The sequence below is a fragment of the Loxodonta africana genome, chromosome 20 (genome assembly GCF_030014295.1).
Source record: "Loxodonta africana isolate mLoxAfr1 chromosome 20, mLoxAfr1.hap2, whole genome shotgun sequence".
In the NCBI taxonomy this organism is placed as follows: domain Eukaryota; kingdom Metazoa; phylum Chordata; class Mammalia; order Proboscidea; family Elephantidae; genus Loxodonta; species Loxodonta africana.
In genome coordinates this window covers 267204-288973 of record NC_087361.1, presented here as the reverse complement: position 1 = coordinate 288973, position 21770 = coordinate 267204, and the positions used below count along the sequence as shown (strand labels likewise).

At 38.1% G+C, this 21770-nt stretch overlaps 1 protein-coding gene across 1 annotated transcript in view; it reads left to right on the top strand.

Moving 5' to 3' along the window:
• NECTIN3 (nectin cell adhesion molecule 3) overlaps nucleotides 1-21770 on the top strand; it is a 199875-nt gene that overhangs the window by 98903 nt on the left and 79202 nt on the right. The window contains exons 6-7 of the mRNA XM_064273468.1: nucleotides 474-612; nucleotides 2195-2279. Of these exons, the coding sequence (XP_064129538.1) occupies nucleotides 474-612; nucleotides 2195-2279 (224 nt within the window). The remainder of the gene's footprint in view (nucleotides 1-473; nucleotides 613-2194; nucleotides 2280-21770) is intronic.

The window sequence follows — 21770 nt, the reverse complement described above, 5'->3', positions numbered from 1 at the left end:
ATATTTTTTGTTTTGCCCTTGAAGGATTTTACTTTCTTTATTACAGAGTTTCTTTTATATTTTATTAGGCTAAAAATGGTAAATGTCTATATTGTTGGTTTACTCTATTAAAAACTTGATTTTTGTTTTATCATTATTTACAGTAAAATCTTAAATCGTTTTTCATCTTCTTTTCTCCTCCAGGCATTCTTTGCCCATAGGAAATAGATTCACTCATAGCTCTCTGACTGGGGATATTCATAATTTGAAAAAAAAAAATAGCAAAGCCTAGGTGCTAAGGTGACGTCTTACATAGAGGAAGGGTGTAAGCATAATGTTACTAAAACTTAACAAATCGATCAAATTCAGTATCTTCTAAGCTTGCCGTTGGCTAATATTCTCCTAATAGTTCTTGCACATTGTAGAAATTAAGGCACACAATTTCGAGAACCCTGTTAAATTGTTTGAAAAGCCTAATTTTTGTTACTTTGCAGATGTCCTATTTAAGCAGACCTCTTCTACAGCTGTAGCTGGAGCTGTAGTTGGAGCTGTCCTTGCCCTTTTCATCATTGCCATCTTTGTGACTGTGCTGCTGACTCCCCGAAAAAGGAGACCAACCTATCTTGACAAAGTGTAGGTAACTTTTTTTTGCCTGTGTTCAGATATGAATATTTAATATGCATCAGACTTTATATCTGCCTTTACATGTCATTTGTGAACGTGTCTGAGGGGTGGAAGCAAAGGTTCTGTTAGACCTTTGTCAGATGACTGTGGATTCATAAGAACGTCCCAAAATGCATCTTAGGGAAAAGTGTCAAGGGGCTGCTAGAGACAAATGAATTGGACGCTTTTTCACTACAACATGTTATACACCGTTCCAGATGGTACCATGATGACATGTTGTCGCGACTTCTGAACAGAAATTCAGGTGTTTGGTGAAATCAGAGTTGAAAGACAGGTATAAAAATATCACAGAAGTTTAATTGCTTCTTCAGTTTATTTATACCCTTTGTACATATAGATACAACTTAACTTTTAACTGCCAACAGCTATTAAATGTATTGTTTTAAAGCTTGTTCCTTAAAGATGAAAAATACTTAATTTTGGTGAATTATATAAAGTATATCTTTTCACTTAAAGAAAAATGTTTTTGACCAAATCATTGAGATAGCATTATAAAGTAGAAATTGAATCTTGATGTACAATCAGAAGACCTGTGTTCCAAGTCACTGAATTCCATCAGCAGCTTTGTCGCTTTGTGAAATGTGGATATTACTTTTCCTACCTACTTCACGTGGTTGTGATGAAGATCAAATAAGATAATGCTGGTTTATGAACTGCGAAGTTCTATACAAATGATATTACTCGTTGTAAGTTTATTAATGCTTTTATATTAGGACGTAAGAGAGAATGTCTTCTGTCCTCGTAAGTGCTCTGTGTATGTGTCTGCTGCTCTATTCTGGCATAGTTTTAACACTGGTCTTTTAGGTGTTAGTCTCAGCTCCATCATGATGTGATCAGTGGTCCCATGAACCAGCCACTTAACCTCCATGAGCCTGTTTTCTCACCTCAATGACCTATGGCACCTTGGAGATACAAATTTGCTTTGATTGTCAGTAAATTAAAGGAAATAATTACTTTGAGTAAAAGGACTATAAAATAGTCTTTCAGTGCAATACTCGTGAAACTGTACTTCTTTAATATTTCAAGAATAACCAATGTGGTTAACCTGGTCTTAGTTCCTGCATTACCTCATGCCTTTCTGTAGTTTCAAAAACATTATTTGTCAGCTAATACATTTGTGTAACCATTTTATTTATTGTTTGAAATTCTATTCATGTGTAATACTACTTTATGCCCATATTCAGAAGTTATTAGATTACAGAGAATTTATAATTACTTCAGCCACCATAGCTTCCATTCTCTGTATCCTTTAATTTAGGTATTTTTTTTAATTAACTAAGCACGAAGTGTTTAGAATTTTCAATTTCTAGTAAATATTGGAACATCTAAAAACAAGCAGCTTACTTTTTTTCAATCTGTGTAAAGGTAATGAAAATATGAGACAAATTAAACATGTTGGTTAGTTAATATAAATATTGGTTATGAGGAAAATAGCCTCAAAACTTTAAGAGAAACTAGATTTCCCCACCCCCTCCCACCCCCCTTTTTTGGCTAAATGTGACAATTACCGTTTTTAACCTTTTTAACACAGGATTGACCTCCCCCCTACACATAAACCACCTCCTGTGTGTGAAGAAAGATCCTCCCCTACACCTCAGAAAGACCTTCTGCATCAGGTATGTGTTCATAAGTATGCCAACAATAATATAAAATACAGTAAAAATACCAAGCCCCTTACATTATTTGAACATGTGTGGAGACAAAGAGTTATGTGGAAAAGTAAAGGAAGATATTTGAGAAAAAATTGATGGGAAAGTGCTTGCAGTGGGTAACAAACATGGGGCTTTGAAAGTCAGAGGCCATTTAGTAGCATTGTGTCCTTCTCAATTGTAAAATTAAGTATTTAAAAAAAAAAAAGATTGTTTCTCTTCTAACTATAAAACTTTGATTCTATGAAATTTTAAGTGTCAGTTAACCAGTTGCCATCGAGTTGATTCTGATTCGCGGCAACCGCATGTAGAACTGTGAAGTACAGCTGTGCCCCATAGGGTTTTCAATGGCACCAGTCCTTTCTTTAAAGGTGACTCTGGGTGGACTCAGACCACCAGCCTTTTGGTTAGCAGCAGGGCATGTTAACTGTTTGCAACACCCAGGGACTTCAAAGTGTCAACTAGTTGCTGTAATTTTGCACAGGAAAGTCAGAAATTTAGTTGGAAATGAAGTAATTCTTGATTCTATGAAATATTTAGGAATAATTTAGTCTAGAATCATCCATCAGTAAGATAATCTGTTAAGATTCATGTATTATAATGTTCTATGTAAATTTCATGGCTATTTGGGTTTTTTTTTAACCTCTTATTTTTGTAATTTTGAATTAAAAAAAAACTTTTTATTGTGCTTTAAGTGCAAGTTTACAAATCAAGTCAGTCTCTCATACAAAAATTTATACACACCTTGCTAAAAACTGAAAAACCAAACCCAGTGCCATCCAGTTGATTCCGACTCATAGCGACACTATACTACAGGGTAGAACTGCCGCATAGAGTTTCCAAGGAGTGCCTGGTGGATTTGGACTGCCAACCCTTTGGTTGGAAGCCGTAGCACTTAACCACTCACTACGCCACCAGGGTTTCCGTACAAATTGCTATATACTCCTAATTGCTAAAAAAAAATAAAAAAATAAAAAATTTTTTTTTTTTTTTTTTTTTAATGAGACAGTACAATCCTTCCATCCACTTGCTGTTTTCATGTCCATTCAGCAAGCTTCTGACCCCCACTGCCCTTTCATCTCCCCTGCAGACAATGAGATGCCAACATAGTCTCACGTGTCTACTTGATCCAAGAAGCTCACTCCTCACCAGTATCATTTTCTATTCCATTATCCAGTCCAATCCCTGTCTGAAGAGTTGGCTTTGGGAATGGTTCCTGTCTTGGGCTAACAGAAGGTCTGGGGACCATGACCTCCAGCGTCCTTCTAGTCTCAGTCAGACCATTAAGTCTGGTCTTTTTACAAGAATTTGGGGCCTGCATCCCACTGCTCTCCTGCTCCCTTAGGGGTTCTCTGTTATGTTCCCTGTCAGGGCAGTCATTGGTTGTAGCCAGGCACCATCTGGTTCTACTGGTCTCAGGGTGATGTAGTATCTGGTTTATGTGGTCCTTTCTGTCTCTTGGGCTCATATTTACCTTGTGTCCTTGGTGTTCTTCATTCTCCTTTGCTCCAAGTGGGTTGAGACCAATTGATGCATCTTAGATGGCCACTTGCTAGTGTTTAAGACCCCAGACTCCACTCCCCAAAGTGGGATGCAGAATGTTTTCTTAATAGATTTTATTGTGCCAATTGATTTAGATATCCCCCGAAACCATGGTTCCCAAACCTCCGCCCCTGCTGTGCTGGCTTTCGAAGTGTTCAATTTATTCAGGAAACGTCTTTGTTTTTGATTTAGTCCAGTTGTGCTGACCTCTCCTGTACTGTGTATTGTCTTTCCCTTCACCTAAAATAGTTATTATCTATTATCTAATTAGTGAACACCTCTCTCTCACTCACTCCCTCCCTCCCTTCCTTCTTCCCTTCCTCCCTCCCTTCGTCTCTCCCCCTTCTCTTAACCATCAAGGAATATTTTCTTCCTTGTTTAGACAACTGTTTCTGGAGTTCTTATAATAGTGGTCTTATACAATATTTGTCCTTTTGCAACTGACAGATTTCACTCAGCATAATGCCTTCCAGATTCCTCCATGTTATGAAATGTTTCACAGATTCCTCACTGTTCTTTATCGATGCATAGTATTCCATTGTGTGAATATACCATAATTTATTTATCCATTCATCCGTTGATGGGCACCTTGGTTGCTTCCATCTTTTTGCTATTGTGAACAGTGCTGCAATGAACATGGGTGTGCATATATCTGTTTGTGTAAAGGCTCTTATTTCTCTAGGATATATTCCAAGGAGTGGGATTGCTGGATCATATGGTAGTTCTATTTCTAGCTTTTTAAGGAAGCACCAAATCGAATTCCAAAGTGGTTGTACCAGTTTACATTCCCACCAGCAGTGTAGAAGTGTTCCAGTCTCTCCACAACCTCTCCAACATATATTATTTTGTGTTTTTTGGATAAATGCCAGCCTTGTTGGTATGAGATGGAATCTCATTGTAGTTTTGATTTGCATTTCTCTAATGGCTAATGGTCGTGAGCATTTCCTCATGTATCTGCTAGCTACCTGAATGTCTTCTTTAGTGAAGTGTCTATTCATATCTTATGCCCATTTTTTAATTGGGTTATTTGTCTTTTTTTAGTTGAGTTTTTGTGGTATCATGTAGATTTTAGAGATCAGGAGCTGATTGGAAATGTCATACCTAAAAACTTCTTCCCAGTCTGTAGGTAATCTTTTTACTCTTTAGGTGAAGTCTTTGAATGAGTATAGGTGTTTGGTTTTTAGGAGCTCCCAGTTATCTAGTTTTTCTTCTGCATTGTTAGCAATATACTGTTTAAGCCATGCAGCAGGGCTCCTAGCATTGTCCCTATTTTCTCTTCCATGATCTTTATCATTTCAGATTTTATATTTCGGTCTTTGATCCATTTTGAGTTAGTTTTTGTGTGTGGTATGAGGTATGGGTCTTGTTTCATTTTTTTGCAGATGGATATCCAGTTATGCCAGCACCGTTTGTTAAACAGACTGTCTTTTCCTCATTTAACTGACTTTGGGCCTTTGTCAAATATCAACTGCTCATATGTGGATGGATTTATGTCTGGATTCTCAATTCTGTTCCATTGGTCTATATGTATCTGTTTTTGTACCAGCACCAGGCTGTTTGGACTACTGTGGCAGTATAATATGTTCTAAAATCAGGTAGAGTGAGGCCTCCCACTTTCTTCTTCTTTTTCAGTAATGCTTTACTTATCCAGGGCCTCATTCCCTTCCATATGAAGTTGGTAATTTGTTTCTCCATCTCATTAAAAAATGCTGTTTGAATTTGGATTGGAATTGCATTGTATTTATAGATGGCTTTTTTGGAAGAATAGACATTTTTTACAATGTTATGTCTTCCTATCCATGAGCAAGGTATGTTTTTCCACTTATGTAGGTCTGTTTTGGTTTCTTGCAGTAGTGCTTTATAGTTTTCTTTGTATAAGTCTTTTACATCTCTGGTAAGACTTATTCTTAAGTATTTTATCTTCTTGGTGATTTGGTGATTTCTTCTTCAGTGTTCTTTTTGTTGGTGTAGAGGAATCCAACTGATTTTTGTATGTTTGTCTTGTATCCTGATACTCTGCTGAACTCTTCTATTAGTTCCAGTAGTTTTCCGGAGGATTCCTTAGGGTTTTCTGTGTATAAGATCATGTCATCTGCAAATAGAGATACTTTTATGTCTTCCTTGCTGGCCTGGATGCTGTTTATTTCTTCTTTATCTAGCCTAATTGCTCTGGCTAGGACCTCGAACACAATGTTGAATAAGTGTAGTGATAAAGGACATCCTTGTCTGGTTCCTGATCCCAAGGGGAATGCTTTCAGACCCTCTCCATTTCGAATGATGTTGGCTGTTGGCTTTGTATAAATGCCCTTTATTATGTCGAAGAATTTTCCTTCTATTCCTAATTTGCTGAGAGTTTTTATCATCAGTGGGTGTTGAACTTTGTCAAATACGTTTTCTGCATCAATTGATAAAATCATGTGATTCTTGTCTTTTGTTTTATTTGTATGATTGATTACATTGTTTTTCTAGTGTTGAACCATCCCTACATACTGGTACAAATCCCAGTTGGTCATGGTGAATTACTATTATTATTATTTTTTTAACTTTTATTAAGTTTCAAGTGAACATTTACAAATCCAATCAGTCTGTCACATGTAAGTTTACATACATCTTACTCCTTACTCCCACTTGCTCTCCCCCTATTGAGTCAGCCCTTTCAGTCTCTCCTTTCGTGACAATTTTGCCAGCTTCCCTCTCTCTCTATCCTCCTATCCCCCCTCCAGACAAGAGTTGCCAACACACTCTCAAGTGACCACCTGATATAATTAGCTCACTCTTCATCAGCATCTCTCTCCCACCCGCTGACCAGTCCCTTTCATGTCTGATGAGTTGTCTTCGGGGATGGTTCCCGTCCTGTGCCAACAGAAGGTCTGGGGAGCATGGCCGCCGGGATTCCTCTAGTCTCAGTCAGACCATTAAGTTTGGTCTTTTTATGAGAATTTGGGGTCTGCATCCCACTGATCTCCTGCTCCCGCAGGAGTTCTCTGTTGTGCTCCCTGTCAGGGCAGTCATCGATTGTGGCCGGGCACCAACTAGTTCTTCTGGTCTCAAGATGATGTAGGTCTCTGGTTCATGTGGCCCTTTCTGTCCCTTGGGCTCTTAGTTGTCGTGTGACCTTGGTGTTCTTCATTTTCCTTTGCTCCAGGTGGGTTGAGACCGATTGATGTATCTTAGATGGCAGCTTGTTAGCATTTAAGACCCCAGACGCCACATTTCAAAGTGGGATGCAGAATGTTTTCATAATAGAATTATTTTGCCAATTGACTTAGAAGTCCCCTCAAACCATGTTCCCCAGACCCCCGCCCCTGCTCCGCTGACCTTTGAAGCATTCATTTTATCCCGGAAACTTCTTTGCTTTTGGTCCAGTCCAATTGAGCTGACCTTCCATGTATTGAGTGTTGTCTTTCCCTTCACCCAAAGCAGTTCTTATCTACTGATTAATCAATAAAAAACCCCTCTCCCACCCTCCCTCCCTCCCCCCTTCGTAACCACAAAAGTATGTGTTCTTCTCAGTTTTTACTATTTCTCAAGATCTTATAATAGTGGTCTTATACAATATTTGTCCTTTTGCCTCTGACTAATTTCGCTCAGCATAATGCTTTCCAGGTTCCTCCATGTTATGAAATGTTTCACAGATTCGTCACTGTTCTTTATCGATGCGTAGTATTCCATTGTGTGAATATACCACAATTTATTTACCCATTCATCCGTTGATGGTAACCTTGGTTGCTTCCAGACTTTTGCTATTGTAAACAGAGCTGCAATAAACATGGGTGTGCATATATCTGTTTGTGTGAAGGCTCTTGTGTCTCTAGGGTATATTCCGAGAAGTGGGATTTCTGGGTCGTATGGTAGTTCTATTTCTAACTGTTTAAGATAACGCCAGATAGATTTCCAAAGTGGTTGTACCATTTTACGTTCCCACCAGCAGTGTATAAGAGTTCCAATCTCTCCGCAGCCTCTCCAACATGTATTATTTTGTGTTTTTTGGATTAATGCCAGCCTAGTTGGTGTGAGATAGAATCTCATCGTAGTTTTAATTTGCATTTCTCTAATGGCTAATGATCGAGAGCATTTTCTCATGTATCTGTTGGCTGCCTGAATATCTTCTTTAGTGAAATGTGTGTTCATATCCTTTGCCCACTTCTTGATTGGGTTGTTTGTCTTTTTGTGGTTGAGTTTTGACAGAATCATGTAGATTTTAGAGATCAGGCGCTGGTCTGAGATGTCATAGCTGAAAATTCTTTCCCGGTCTGTAGGTGGTCTTTTTACTCTTTTGGTATGAATTATTTTTTTGATATGTTGTTGAATTCTATTGGCTAGAATTTTGTTGAGGATTTTTGCGTCTAAGTTCATGAGCGATATAGGTTTGTAATTTTCTTTTTGTTTTTTTGTCATTTTTTTTTACCTGGTTTTGGTATCAGGATTACGCTGGCTTCATAGAATGAGTTTGGGAGTATTCTATCCTTTTCTATGCTCTGAAATATCTTTAGTAGTAGTGGTGTTAATTTTTTTCTGAAAATTTGGTAGAACTCTGTAGTGAAGACATCCTGGCCAGGGCATTTTTTTTGTTGGGAGTATCTTGATTACCTTTTCATTCTCTTCTTTTATTATGGGTCTATTTAGTTGTTCTTGCTCTCCTTTAGTTCAGATAAGTAGTGAGTTTCCAGGAATTCATCCATTTCTTCCAGGTTTTTTAATTTGTTAGAGTATAATTTCTCATAGTAATCTGATATGATTTTTTTAATTTCAGTTGGATCTGTTGTAATGTCGCCCATCTCACTTCTTTTTCGGGTTATTTGTTTCCTCTCCTGTTTTTCTTTTGTCAATTTGGCCAGTGGTTTATCATTTTTTTCAAAGAACAAGCTTTTGGTCTTGTTAATTCTTTCAGTTGTTTTTCTGTTTCATTTAACTCTGCTCTAATTTTTATTATTTGCTTTCTTCTGGTACCTGAGGTTTTCTTTTGTTGCTGTCTTTCTAATTGTTCAAGTTGTAGGGTTAATTCTTTGATTTTGGCCCTTTCGTCTTTTTGTATGTGTGCATTTCTTGATATAAATTGACCCGAGCACTGCTTTTACTGTGTCCCAAATGTTCTGATAGGAAGTGTTTTCATTCTCATTGGATTCTATGAATTTCTTTATTTCATCCTTCATGTCTTCTATATCCTAGTTGCTTTTGAGCAGAGTATTGTTCAGTTTCCAAGTGTTTGATTTGTTTTCCCTGCATTTTCTGTTTTTGATTTCTACTTTCGTAGCCTTATGGTCAGAGAAGATGCTTTGTAGTATTTCAGTGGTTTGGATTTTGCTAAGGCTTGCTTTATGACCTAATATGTGGTCTATTCTAGAGAATGTTCCAATGTGTACTAGAAAAGAAAGTGTACTTGACTGCTGTTGGGTGGAGTGTTCTGTATATGTCCAGGAGTTCAAGTTGGTTTATTGTGGCATTTAGATCTTCCGTGTCTTTATTGAGCTTCTTTCTGGGTGTCCTGTCCTTCACCAAAAGTAGTGTGTTGAAGTCTTCTCCTACTCTTATTGTGGAGCTGTCTATCTCAATTTTCAGTGCTATTAGAGTTTGTTTTATGTATCTTGCAGTCCTGTCAGTGGGTGATAAATATTTAATATGGTTATACCCTCTGGGTATATTGTCCCTTTAATCATTGTATAGTGTCCTTTCTTATCCTTTGTGGTGGATTTAACTTTAAAGTCTGTTTTGTCAGAAATTAGTATTGTCTTTTTTGATTGTTGTTTGCTTGATATATTTTTTCCATCCTTTGAGTTTTAGTTTGTGTGTCTAAGTCTAAGGTGTGTCTCTTGTAGGCAGTGTATCGACAGATCATGTTTTTTTATCCATTCTACCACTCTCTGTCTCTTTATTGGTGCATTTATTCCATTTACATTCAGTGTAATTTTTTTTTTTTTTTTTTATGGATAGGTATGAGTTCAGTGCTGTCATTTTCATGTCTTTTTTTGTGTGTTGTCGACAATTTCTTTTGCCCACTTATTTTTTTGTGCTGAGTAGTTTATGTGTTGTCTTTTTCTCTTATTCTTTGTGGTTGATTTTGTTTCAGCTGAGTCTCTATTTTCTTTTTTTTTTTGTAGTTTATTTTGATGAGTAGCATGTTTAGTCTTCTTTGTGGTTACCTTAATTTTTACCCTTATTTTTCTGAACTTCAACCTAACTTTTATTTCTTTGTATCGCCTTGTCTTCCTCTCCATATGAAAGCGTTGTGACTACATTTCTTAGTTCTTCTTTATTGTTTTAATGTTATCTTCTTTTACATAATAATATTGCTGTTTCCTTGTTGTGAGTGATTTTTTATCTTGATTTATTTTTGTGATTTCCCTGTTTGGTTTGACATCTGATTGCTCTATCCAGTGTACTAGTCTTTGTTTGATACCTGATATTATTGATCTTCTAACCAAAGAACTCCTTTTAGTAATTTTTGTAGTTTTGGTTAGGTTTTTACGAATTCCCTAAACTTCTGTTTATCTGGAAATGTCCTAATTCACCTTCATATTTGAGAGACAGTTTTGCTGGATATATGATTCTTGGCTGGCAATTTGTTTCCTTAAATGCTTTACATGAGTCATCTCATTACCTTCTTGCCTGCATGGTTTCTGCTGAGTAGTCCAAGCTTAATCTTATTGACTCTCCTTTGTAGGTGACTTTTTGTTTCATCCCTGGCTGCTTTTAAAATTCTCTCTTTATCTTTGGTTGTGATTTTCTTTTAACATCTACCTTATGTGGAGTTCCCTGAGCATCTTGGATAGATATTTTCTCATTTTTCACAATATCAGGGAAGTTTTCTGCCAACAAATCTTCAACAATTCTCTCTATTTTCTGTTATCCTTCTGTGTTCTTATTCTCCAATCACTTGTAGGTTATTTCTCTTGATAGAGTCCCATATGATTCTTAAGATTTCTTCATTTTTTTAAATCTTTTATCTGATTTTTCTTCCATTATATTTTTTTCAAGTGCTTTATTTTCAAGCTCACCAATTTTGCCTTCCGGTTGCTTAATTCTGTTCTTATGACTTTCTATTGAGTTGTCTAATTCTGTAATTTTATTGTTAATCTTCTGAATTTCTGATTGCTATCTCTCTGTATTCTTGCAGCTCATTAAATTTTTCATTATGTTCCTGAAAATCCTTTTTAATCTCTTCTAATACTTTATCTGTGTGTTCTTGGCTTGTTCTGTGTATTGCCCGATCTACCTAATTTTGTTCCTGATGTCTTGAAGAGTTCTGTACATTAATCTTTTTAATTATGCATCTGGTAATTCCAGGAAGGCATCTTTATCCAGAAGATCCATTGATTCTTTGTTTTGAGAGCTTGTTGAGGCATCGTGGTCTGCTTCTTTATGTGACTTGATTTTGATTGTTGTCTTTGAGCCATGTATAAGTTACTGTATTAGTTTATGTTCGCTTACTGTATCATAGCTTCTTGCTTTGTTTTGTTTTGATATGCCCAAATGGGTCACTTGAGGGAGCTAGTTTGATTATTTTCACCTTTGAAGCTCTGACTTCCTGTCACCAGTTCACTAGACCTTTTATCAGGTATATCAGTCTAGGAGTACATTCACTTTTCTTCTATGAATTCAACTCAGGTGTCTAAATAGCTGAGTGTCAAGTGTGTGGTACAGGGTCTTTCCTCCAGTCTTAGAGGAGCAGGGATGATTGGTGTAGGTACCAGTATCTGGTTGCAGTAGGGGGTCCTGCTCTGAATAAGGCAGGGGGCTGAGAACTTTCCCCCGAAAGTCCGTGAGGAAAGCGCATCCCTGTTTCCTAGAGCGTACAGGTGGGTGGGTTCTGCAGAGAGACCATGAGCACCCAATGCTTTTGTTAGTAAGGACTAGGAGGTACCAGTTATCCTTGGACCCCTGTTGTGGGTGGCTGGGTGACCTGAGTGGAGCCACCAGTCCTTAGGTCCCTGATGTTGGTAGGTGAGGACCCTATTTAATAAGCAAAGCAGTGTCATGTATCAAACACCCACCTCTTCACGGCACAGCTGAAATGGTTGCAGTCGGCCAACAAGGGCCTATTCTCCTGAAATAGGCCCACACAAGTCCATGCCAGGGGAAGGGTTTTTATAGCCCATGGACTGTTTATGCCTGTACAGGAGCCACTTCTGTCCTGAGCTCCCACGGTTGTGAATGTATTACTACTCCAATGCCGAGAGGATGGCTCCAGACACTCAATACGGCCTATACGAGGCCCAGGGAAATCAACAGCCACTGAAGCCGGCTTGGAGGCCGGGGCCACAGTGAAATATTTATACAAGTATTTAGGTTTTGCTGAGAGCGCCGTTATTCTCTGGTTCCAGAGGTGTGAGTAGGCCGTACAGCTGCCTGCTTCACCCTGAGGAAACTGCGGCTGAACACTACCACCAGCCCATCGCAGCTGCTCCTGGGAATGGTGCCTGAGGGCTCCTGGTGATTCAGGTCCCATAACCACTCTCTGCTTCTGAACCGTCTCTCCCTTCCCCTGCCGCTCAGTCCATTTTCTAACTTTGCCTTTGATGTTGAGGGCTCTTAGGTTGTCATAAATATAATTGTTTCACTTGTTTTTTCGGGTGTTTGTTGTAAGAGGAATTGCAGGAAGCATCTTGCTATTCTGCCATCTTTGCCCCACCTGTATTTTTTTTTTTAATTTATGTTGTGGTATCAAAATGTAAAATACATAGTAACTGTTTCCTGGTTAACAGAGAAATCTTTGTGTAATTACTGTTTAATTAGCTTTGTGTAATAATAAATGCCTTAGTAAAGTTCCATTTCGTTAGTTAACTTGTCTGCTGTAGACAAAAGGTAATCCTAGTTGAAGTCATTAGTCATAAGGCCCCCCTAGCCAGGTCTAGTGACTGAGGTCTCATGCTCCCAAATGCTCTCATGGCTTTATGGAAAAGACTCCCAGTGTTTGTAATCCGTCAGTGGTTTCCCCTTGGAAAATCACAGAAAAGAAACAGTTCTCACCACCTACATGGGTCCGCCCTGCTTAACCAATGTGTTCGTGGTCGTAGTGTCAAAATTCATCCCTAAGAATTTTCACTCTGAATATTAGTGAGGAGAGTGAGACCTGGTATCATAGGGAGGCAATTTCCTTTAGTGGGAACTATTATGATACAGCACAAAAGATGTATGAAAGCATACATATATACTTGCTTCAGAAAAGCAAACAAGAATGTCTTGAGTGAAGGCAGTAGGAAATACCAACAGCTTCTCATGTTATTAGATGATAATCTATAAAAGGAAGTCTTCATCTGGGAAACAAATAGTAACTTAGGACTTTAAAATTTATTTTACCTTTTTATATTCTTAACATTATACAGGTAATTCTTATCTATATTCTTGGTGCAAAAAAGGAAAAATCAAATGCTACAGAAGTTTATAAACTGTGAAAGTCTTTGTCTCAGCTACCTAGTGCTGCTATACCAGAAATACCACAAGTGGATGGCTTTAATAAAGAGGAGTTTATCCTCTCACAGTCCAGTAGGTTAGAAGTTCGAATTTAGGGTGCCAGCTCCAGCGGAAGGCTTTCTTCTCTCTCTATCCACTCGGGAGGAAGGCCCTCGTGATGCATCGTCAGTCTTCCCTTGGTCTGGAAGCATCTCAGTGCAGGAACCTCAGGTCCGAAGTATGTGCTCTGCTCCCTCAGCCACTTTCTTGTTGGTATGAGGTCCCCAACTCTATGCTTGCTTCCCTTTCCTTTTTATCTCTTGAGAGATAAAAGGTGGTCCAAGCCACACTCCAGGGAAACTCCCTTTACATTGGATCAGGAATGCGAACTGCGTAAGGGTGTTACAATCCCACCGTAATTCTCTTTAACATAAAATTACAATCACTAAATGGAGAACAATCACAGAATACTGGGAATCATGGCCTAACCAAGTTGAGGTACACACATATTTAGGGGGATGTAATTCAATCCATGACAGTCTCCTTTCACTTTGCATCCCCAAAGATCTCATATCCTTTCCCCAAAATCTCCACTGTTAGGAATTTAATTATTCTCCCAGACTTTTTCATGAGTTTACTGCAATCCATCCTTTATGCATCGTTTAGATCTACAAATAGAGTTTTAAAAAAAACGTAAAGGGGATTGTGGAATACATAATGTTCTACAAATTGGTTTTCTGACTTAATATGTCTTCCAGTACAGATCAGTCTTTCAAAGATTGACCAGCATAGCCATCTTTATCAAAATCTTTTGGATTATTACAAATGAGATTCTTAAACACAGTTTCTGGTCTACTCAGGCAGAATTTTTTTTTTGGGGGGGGGTGTTTTAAGGCAGAATCTTTGTGGTTGGTGATAATGGGCATTTTAACTAGGTTATTAGGTGTATTTTAATGCATATTGAAGTATGAGAACTATTACTGTATCTATCTCATTGTTATTGATGTACTATAGATAACCTAACGATTTTCCCATGTTTCCATTTTTTTCCCCAACATAGTAATTACTGCAGTGAAGGTACTTTTTATTTTTAAGTTTTTAAAAAATAGTTATCTATTTATTTTATTGTACTTTAGATGAAGGTTTACAGAGCCAATTAATTTCTCATTAAGCAATTAATACACATAATTGTTTTACCCCAGGACATGTCAACACTGTCCCCTTCTCCACCTTGGGTTCCCCATTACCAGGTTTCCTGTTCCCTCCTGCCTCTCGTCCTTGCCCCTGGGCTGATGTGCCCATTTAGTCTCATGGGCCTGTCTAATCTTTGGCTGAAGGGTCAACCTCAGGAGTGACTTCATTACTGAGTTAAAAGGGTGTCGGGGGCCATACTCTCAGAGTTTCTCCAGTCTCTGTCAGACCAGTAAGTCTGGTCTTTTGTGTGTGTATGTTAGAATTTTGTTGTGCATTTTTCTCCAGGTCTGTCTGGGATCCACACCGTGATCCGTGTGAGGGCAGCCGGTGGTGGTAGCCAGGCACCACCTAGTTGTGCTGGACTCAGTCTGGTGAAGGCTGTGGTACTTGTGGTCCGTTAGTTCTTTGGGTAATCTTTCCCTTGCATCTTCAGTTTTCTTTTATTCTTTCTTGCTCCAGACAGGGTAAAACCAGTGTAATATCTTAGGTGGCTGCTCACAGGCTCTTAAGACCCCAAGTGGTATTAATCCAAGTAGAATGTAGACCATTTTCTTTATAAACTGTGTTATTCCAGTTGAGCTAGATGTCCCCCGAGACCATGGTCCCCAGCCCTCAGCCCAGTAATTCGGTCCCTCAGGGAGTTTGTATGTGTCTGTGAAGCTTCCATTGACCTTGCCTTGTACAAAGTTGTGCTGGCTTCCCCGGTACTGTGTACTGTCTCATCCTTCACCAAAGTTAGCGCTTATCTATTGTCTATTTAGTATTTTGCCCTATCCCCACTTGCCCTCCCTCATAACCATCAAAGATTATTTCTTTTTGTGTATAAACCATTTTATGAGTTTTTATAATAGTGGTCTCATACAGTATTTGTCCTTTTGTGATTGAATTATTTCACTCAGCATAATGCTCCCCAGATTCATCCATGTTGTGAGATGTTTCGCAGATTCACTGTTGTTCTTTATTGTTGTGTAGCATTCCACTGTGCATATGTCCCATAGTTTGTTTATGCATTCATGTGCTGATGGGCACCTAGGCTGTTTCCACCTTTTTGCTATTTTAAATAATGCCGCAATAAACATAGGTGTGTATATGTCTATTCGTGTGATTGCTCTTATTTCTCTAGGATATGTTTTTAGGAGATTGCTGGATCGTATGGTATTTCTCTTTCTACCTTTTTGAGGAAATGCCATATCATTTTCCAAAATTGTTGTACCATTTTGCATTCACACCAGCAGTGCAAAAGAGGTCCATTCTCCCTGCGGCCTCTCCAACTTTTGTTATTTTCTGTTTTTTTAAATTCCTGCCAGTAATGTCAGTGTGAGATGGTATCTCCTTGTAGTTTTAATTTGCATTTCCACAGTGGCTAGAAATCACGAGCATTTCTTCTTGTGTCTGTTAGCTGCCTGAATATCTTCTTTGGTGAAGTGTCTGTTAATATCCTTTGTCCATTTTGTAATTGGATTATTTGTCTTTTTGTTGTAGAGGTGTTGGATTTTCCAAGATTTTAGAGATTAGACCTCTGTTGAATTTGTCATAGCTAAAAGTTTTTTCCCAGTCTGTAGGTTCTCTTTTTACTCCTTTGGTGAAGTCTTTTGATGTGCCTAAGTGTTTAATTTTTAGAAGATCCCAGTTATCCAGCTTATCTTCTAGTGTTTGTGTATTGTTCTTTATGGTGTATCCTGTTTGTGCCGTTACTAGTAGCATTGACCCAATTTTTTCTTCTATGACTTTATAGTTTGTGGTTTTGTATTTAGGTGTTTGATCCATTTTGAATTAGTTTTGTGTATGGTGTGAGGTATAGGTCCTGTTTCGTTTTTTTTTTTTTTTTGCAGATGGACATCCGGTTTTGCCAGCACCATTTGTTAAAAAGACTATCTTTTCCCCATTTGATGGACTTTGGGCCTTTGTCGAAGATCAGGTTACCTTAAGTTGATGAATTTACATCAGGATTCTCAATTCTGTTCCATCAATCAAAATGTCTGTCATTGTACCAGTACCAGGCTGTTTTGACTATTGTAGCTCTATAGTAGGTTCTGAGGTCAGGTATCGCGAGTCCTCTTAATTTCTTCTTCTTCTTTGTTAGTACTTTACTTATCCTTTTCCCTTCCTGCCTTCTCATCCTCCCTCTGGACAGGAGCTGCCCATTTGACCTCGTGTGTGTGATTGAATGGGTAAGAACTACGGCTGCTAACCAAAGGGCCTGCAGTTCAAATCCACCAGGCACTCCTTGGAAACACTATGGGGCAGTTCTGCTCTGTCCTATAGGGTCGCTATGAGTCAGATTCGACTCGACAACAACGGGTTTGGTTTCTGTTTTTGGTATCTGATTCAACTAAGGAGCACACTACTTGCATGTATTATTTATTTGTTTTATAATCCTATCTAATCTTTTTCTGAAGAGTGGTCTTTGGGAAAGGTTTCAGTTCTGAGTTAACAGAGCATCCAGGGGCCATAGTTTTGGGGATTCCTCCAGTCTCTGTCAGACCATTAAATCTAGTCTTTTTATGTGAACTTGAGTTCTATTCCACACTTTTCCTCTGCTCCATCCGGGACTCTCTTTTGTGTTCCCTGTCAGGGCAGTCAGGGTTGTCATTGGTGGTAGCCAGGCACCATGTAGTTCTTCTGGTCTCAGGCTGGTAGAGTCTCTGGTGTCTTTGAAGTCTTTGTGTCTTTGATGTTCTTCATTCTTCTTCATTCCAAGTGGAATGGGGTCAACTGATGCATCTTAGATGGCTGCTCGAAAGCTTTTTTTTTTTTTTAATTTTTATTGTGATTTAAGTGAAAGTTTACAAATCAAGTCAGTCTCTGATACAAAAATTTATATACACCTTACTAAAAAAAAAAAAAAAAAAAAAATTTTTTTTTTTAATTGCTCTCCCCTAATGAGGCACCCCGCTCATTCCGTCCACTCTATCTTTTTGTGTCCATTCCGCCAGCTTCTAAACCCCTCTAGTGTCTCATCTCCCCTCCAGATAAGAGATGCCAAAATAGTCTCAAGTGTCTGCTTCATCCAAGAAGCCCATTCTTCACCAGCATCTTTTTCTACCCCATTGTCCAGTCCAATCCCTGTCTGAAGAGTTGGCTTTGGGAATGGTTCCTGTCCTGGGCTAACAGAAGGTCTGGAGGCCATGACCACTGGGGTCCTTCTAGTCTCGGTCAGACCATTAAGTCTAGTCTTTTTATGAGAATTTGGGGTCTACGTCCTACTGCTCTCCTGCTCCCTCAGGGGTTCTCTGTTGTGTTCCCTGTCAGGGCAGTCATTGGTTATGGCCAGGCACCATCTAGTTCTTCAGGTCTCAGGCTGATGTATTTTCAGGTTTATATGGCCCTTTTTGTCTCTTGGGCTCGTAATTACCTTGTGTCCTTGGTGTTCTTCATTCTCCTTTGGTCCAGGTGGGTTGAGAAAAATTGATGTACCGTAGATGGCCGCTTGCTAGTGTTGAAGACCACAGGCGCCATTCCCCAAAGTGGGATGCAGAATGTTTTCTTAATAGATTTTATTATGCCGATTGACTTATATGTCCCCTGAAACCATGGTCCTCAAACCCCTGCCCCTGCTATGCTCGCCTTCGAAGCATTCAGTTTATTCAGGAGACTTGTTTGCTTTTGGTTTAGTCCAGTTGTGCTGACCTCACCTGTATTGTATGTTGTCTTTCCCTTCACCTAAAGTAGTTCTTATCCACTATCTAATTAATGAATACCCCTCTTCCACTCCCCCTTCCTCCCCCCCCATAACCATCAAAGAATATTTTCTTCTCTGAGTTCTTATCATAGTGGTCTTATATAATATTTGTCCTTTTGCAACTGACTAATTTCGTTCAGCCTAATGCCTTCCAGATTCCTCCATGTTATGAAAAGTTTCACGGATTCCTCACTGTTCTTTATCGATGCGTAGTATTCAGTTGTGTGACTATACCATAGTTTATATATCCGTTCATCCATTGATGGGCCCCTTGGTTTCTTCCATCTTTTTGCTGTTATAAACAGTGCTGCAATGAACATGGGTGTGCATATGTCTGTTCATGTAAAGGCTCTTATTTCTCTAGTATATATTCGAAGGAATGGGATGGCTGGATCATATGGTAGTTCTATGTCTAGCTTTTTAAGGAAGTGCCAAATTGATTTCCAAAGTGGCTGTACCATGTTACATTCCCACCAGCAGTGTGTAAGTGTTCCAGTCTCTCCACAGCCTCTCCAACATTTCTTACTTTGTGTTTTTTGGATTAATGCCAGCCTTGTTGGAGTGAGATGCAATCTCATTGTATTTTTGATTTGCATTTTTCTAATGGCTGATGATGGCGAGCATTTCCTCATGTATCTGTTAGCTACCTGAATGTCTTGTATAGTGAAGTGTCTGTTCATATCTTATGCCCATTTTTTAATTGGGTTATTAGTCTTTTTGTAGTTGAGTTTTTGCAGTATCATTTAGATTTTAGAGATCAGGTGCTGACTGGAAATGTCATAGCTAAAAACTTTTTCCCAGTTTGTAGGTAATCTTTATACTCTTAAGGTGAAGTCTTTGGATGACCATTGGTGTTTGATTTTAGGAGCTCCCGGTTATATACTTTTTCTTGTGCATTGTTAGCAATGTTTTATATACTGTTTATGCCATGTATTAGGGCTCCTAATGTCGTCCCTATTTTTTCTTCCATGATATTTATCCTTTTAGGTTTTATATTTAGGTCTTGATCCATTTTGAGGTAGTTTTTGTGCATGGTGTGAGGTATGGGTCTTGTTTCATTTCTTTGCAGATGGATATCCAGTTATGCCAGCACCATTTGTTAAAAAGACTGTCTTTCCCCCTGTTTAATGGATTTGGGGCATTTGTTAAATGTCAACTGCTCATATGTGGATGGATTTAGGTCTGGATTCTCAATTCTGTTCCATTGGTCTATGTATCTGTTGTTGTACCAGTACTAGGCTGTTTTGACTACTGTGGTGGTATATTAGGTTCTAAAATCAGGTAGAGTGAGGCTTCCCACTTTGTTCTTCTTTTTCAGTGATGCTTTACTTATCCGGAGCCTCTTTCTTTTCCATATGAAGTTGGTGATTTATTTCTCCATCTCATTAAAAAATGTCATTGGAATTTGGATTGGAATTCCACTAAATCTATAGATCGCTTTTGGTAGAATAAACATTTTTACAATGTTAAGTCTTGCTATCCATGAGCAAGGTATGTTTTTCCACTTATGTAGGTCTCTTTTGATTTCTTGCAGAAGTGTTTTATAGTTTTCTTTGTATAAGTCTTTTACATCTCTGGTAAGATTGATTCCAAAGTATTTTATTGTCTTGGGGGCTGCTGTAAATGGAGTTGATTTGGTGATTTCTTCTTCGGCGTTCTTTTTTTTGCTGTAGAGGAATCCAAGTGATTTTTCTATGTTTATCTTATACCCTGATACTCTGTCGAACTCTTCTATTAGTTTCAGTAGTTTTTTTTGAGGATTCCTTAGAGTTTTCTGTGTATAAGATCATGTTATCTGCAAATAGAGAGAATTTTACTTCTTCCTTACCGATCTGGATACCCTTTATTTTTTTTTCTAGCCTAATTGCTCTGGCTACGACCTCCAGCACAATGTTGAATAAGAGCGGTAGTAAAGGGCATCCTTGTCTGGTTCCCAATCTCAAGGGGAATGCTTTCAGAATCTCTCCATTTAGGATGATGTTGGCTTTTGGCTTTGTATAAATGCCCTTTTTATGTTGAGGAATTTTCCTTCTTTTCCTATTTTACTGAGAGTTTTTGTCATGAATGGGTGTTGAAGTTTGTCAAATGTCTTTTCTGCATCAATTGATAAAATCATGTGATTCTTGTCTTTTGTTTTATTTATATGATAAAAAAAGATTACATTAATTGCTTTTCTAATGTTGAACTATCCCTGCATACCTGGTATGAATCCCACTTGGTCATGGTGAATTATTTCTTTGATATGTTGTTGAATTTTATTGGCTAGAATTTTGTTGAGGGTTTTTGCATCTAAGTTCAGGAGAGACATAGGTTTGTAATTTTTTTTTTTTTTTTATGGTGTCTTTATCTGGTTTTGGTATCAGGGATTTTCCATCCTTTTCTATGTTTTGAAATACCTTTAGTAGTAGCAGTGTTAACTCTTCTCTGAAAGTTTGGTAGAACTCTGCAGTGAAGCTGTTCAGGCCAGGGCTTTTTTTTTGGTTGGGACTTTTTTGATTACCTTTTCAATCTCTACTTTTGTTACGGGTGTATTTAGTTGTTCCACCTCTGTTTGTGTTAGTTTAGTTAGGTAGTATGTTTCTAGGAATTCGTCCATTTCTTTTAGGTTTTCAAGTTTGTTTGAGTACAATTTTTAATCGTAATCTGATATGATTCTTTTAATTTCCGTTGGGTCTGTTGAAATATCACCCATCTCATTTCTTATTCGGGTTATTTGCTTCCTCTCCTGTTTTTCCTTCGTCAGTTTGGCCCTGCCATTCCTCTTGTCCCTCAGTTCGTTTTGTAACCTTGCCTTTGATGTTCCGGCCTCTGAGCTTGTCTTAAATATTCTCGCTCCACTTGTTTTTTCAGGTCTTTGTTGTAACAGGAAGCATATGTCTATTCTGCCATCTTCTCTATTTCACTTTTCAGTGCTGATGGAGTTTGTTTTGTGTACATTACAGCCCTGCTCGTGCGTAAATATTTAATATGGCTATATCCTCTTGGTATATTGTCCCTTTAATCATTATATAGTGTCCTTCCTTATCTTTTATGATAGATTTAACTTTAAAGTCTATTTTGTTAGAAATTAATATTGCCACTCCTGCCCTTTTTTTGATTTGTTCTTTGCTTGATATATTTTTTTACATCCTTTGATTTTTAGTTTGTTTGTGTCTCTAAGTCTAAGATTTGTCTCTTGTAGGTAGCATATAGATGGATCGTGTTCTTTAATGCATTCTAACAGTCTCTGTCTCTTTATTGGTGCATTTAGTCCATTTACATACAGTGTAATTTTCGATGGGTTTGAGCTTAGTGCTATCATTTTGATATCTTTTTTTGTGTGTCGACAGTTTTTTTTTCCCACTTAGTTTTATGTGCTGTGTAAATTATACATTGTTTTTTCTTCACATTCGTTGTCGTTGATTTTGTTTCTGCTGAGTCTCTATTTTTTCTTGTATTTTATTTTGATGTGTAGGTGGTTTGTCTCCTTTGTGGTTACCTCATTATTTACTGTTATTTTTCTAAATTTAAGCCTAACTTTTGTTCTTTGTATCGCTTTGTCTTCCTGTCCATATGAAAGATCTATGAGTACTTTTCTATGTCCCTCTTTATTGTTTTAATCTTGTCTTTTACATAATAACATCATTGTTTCCCTGTTTTGAGCATTTTTG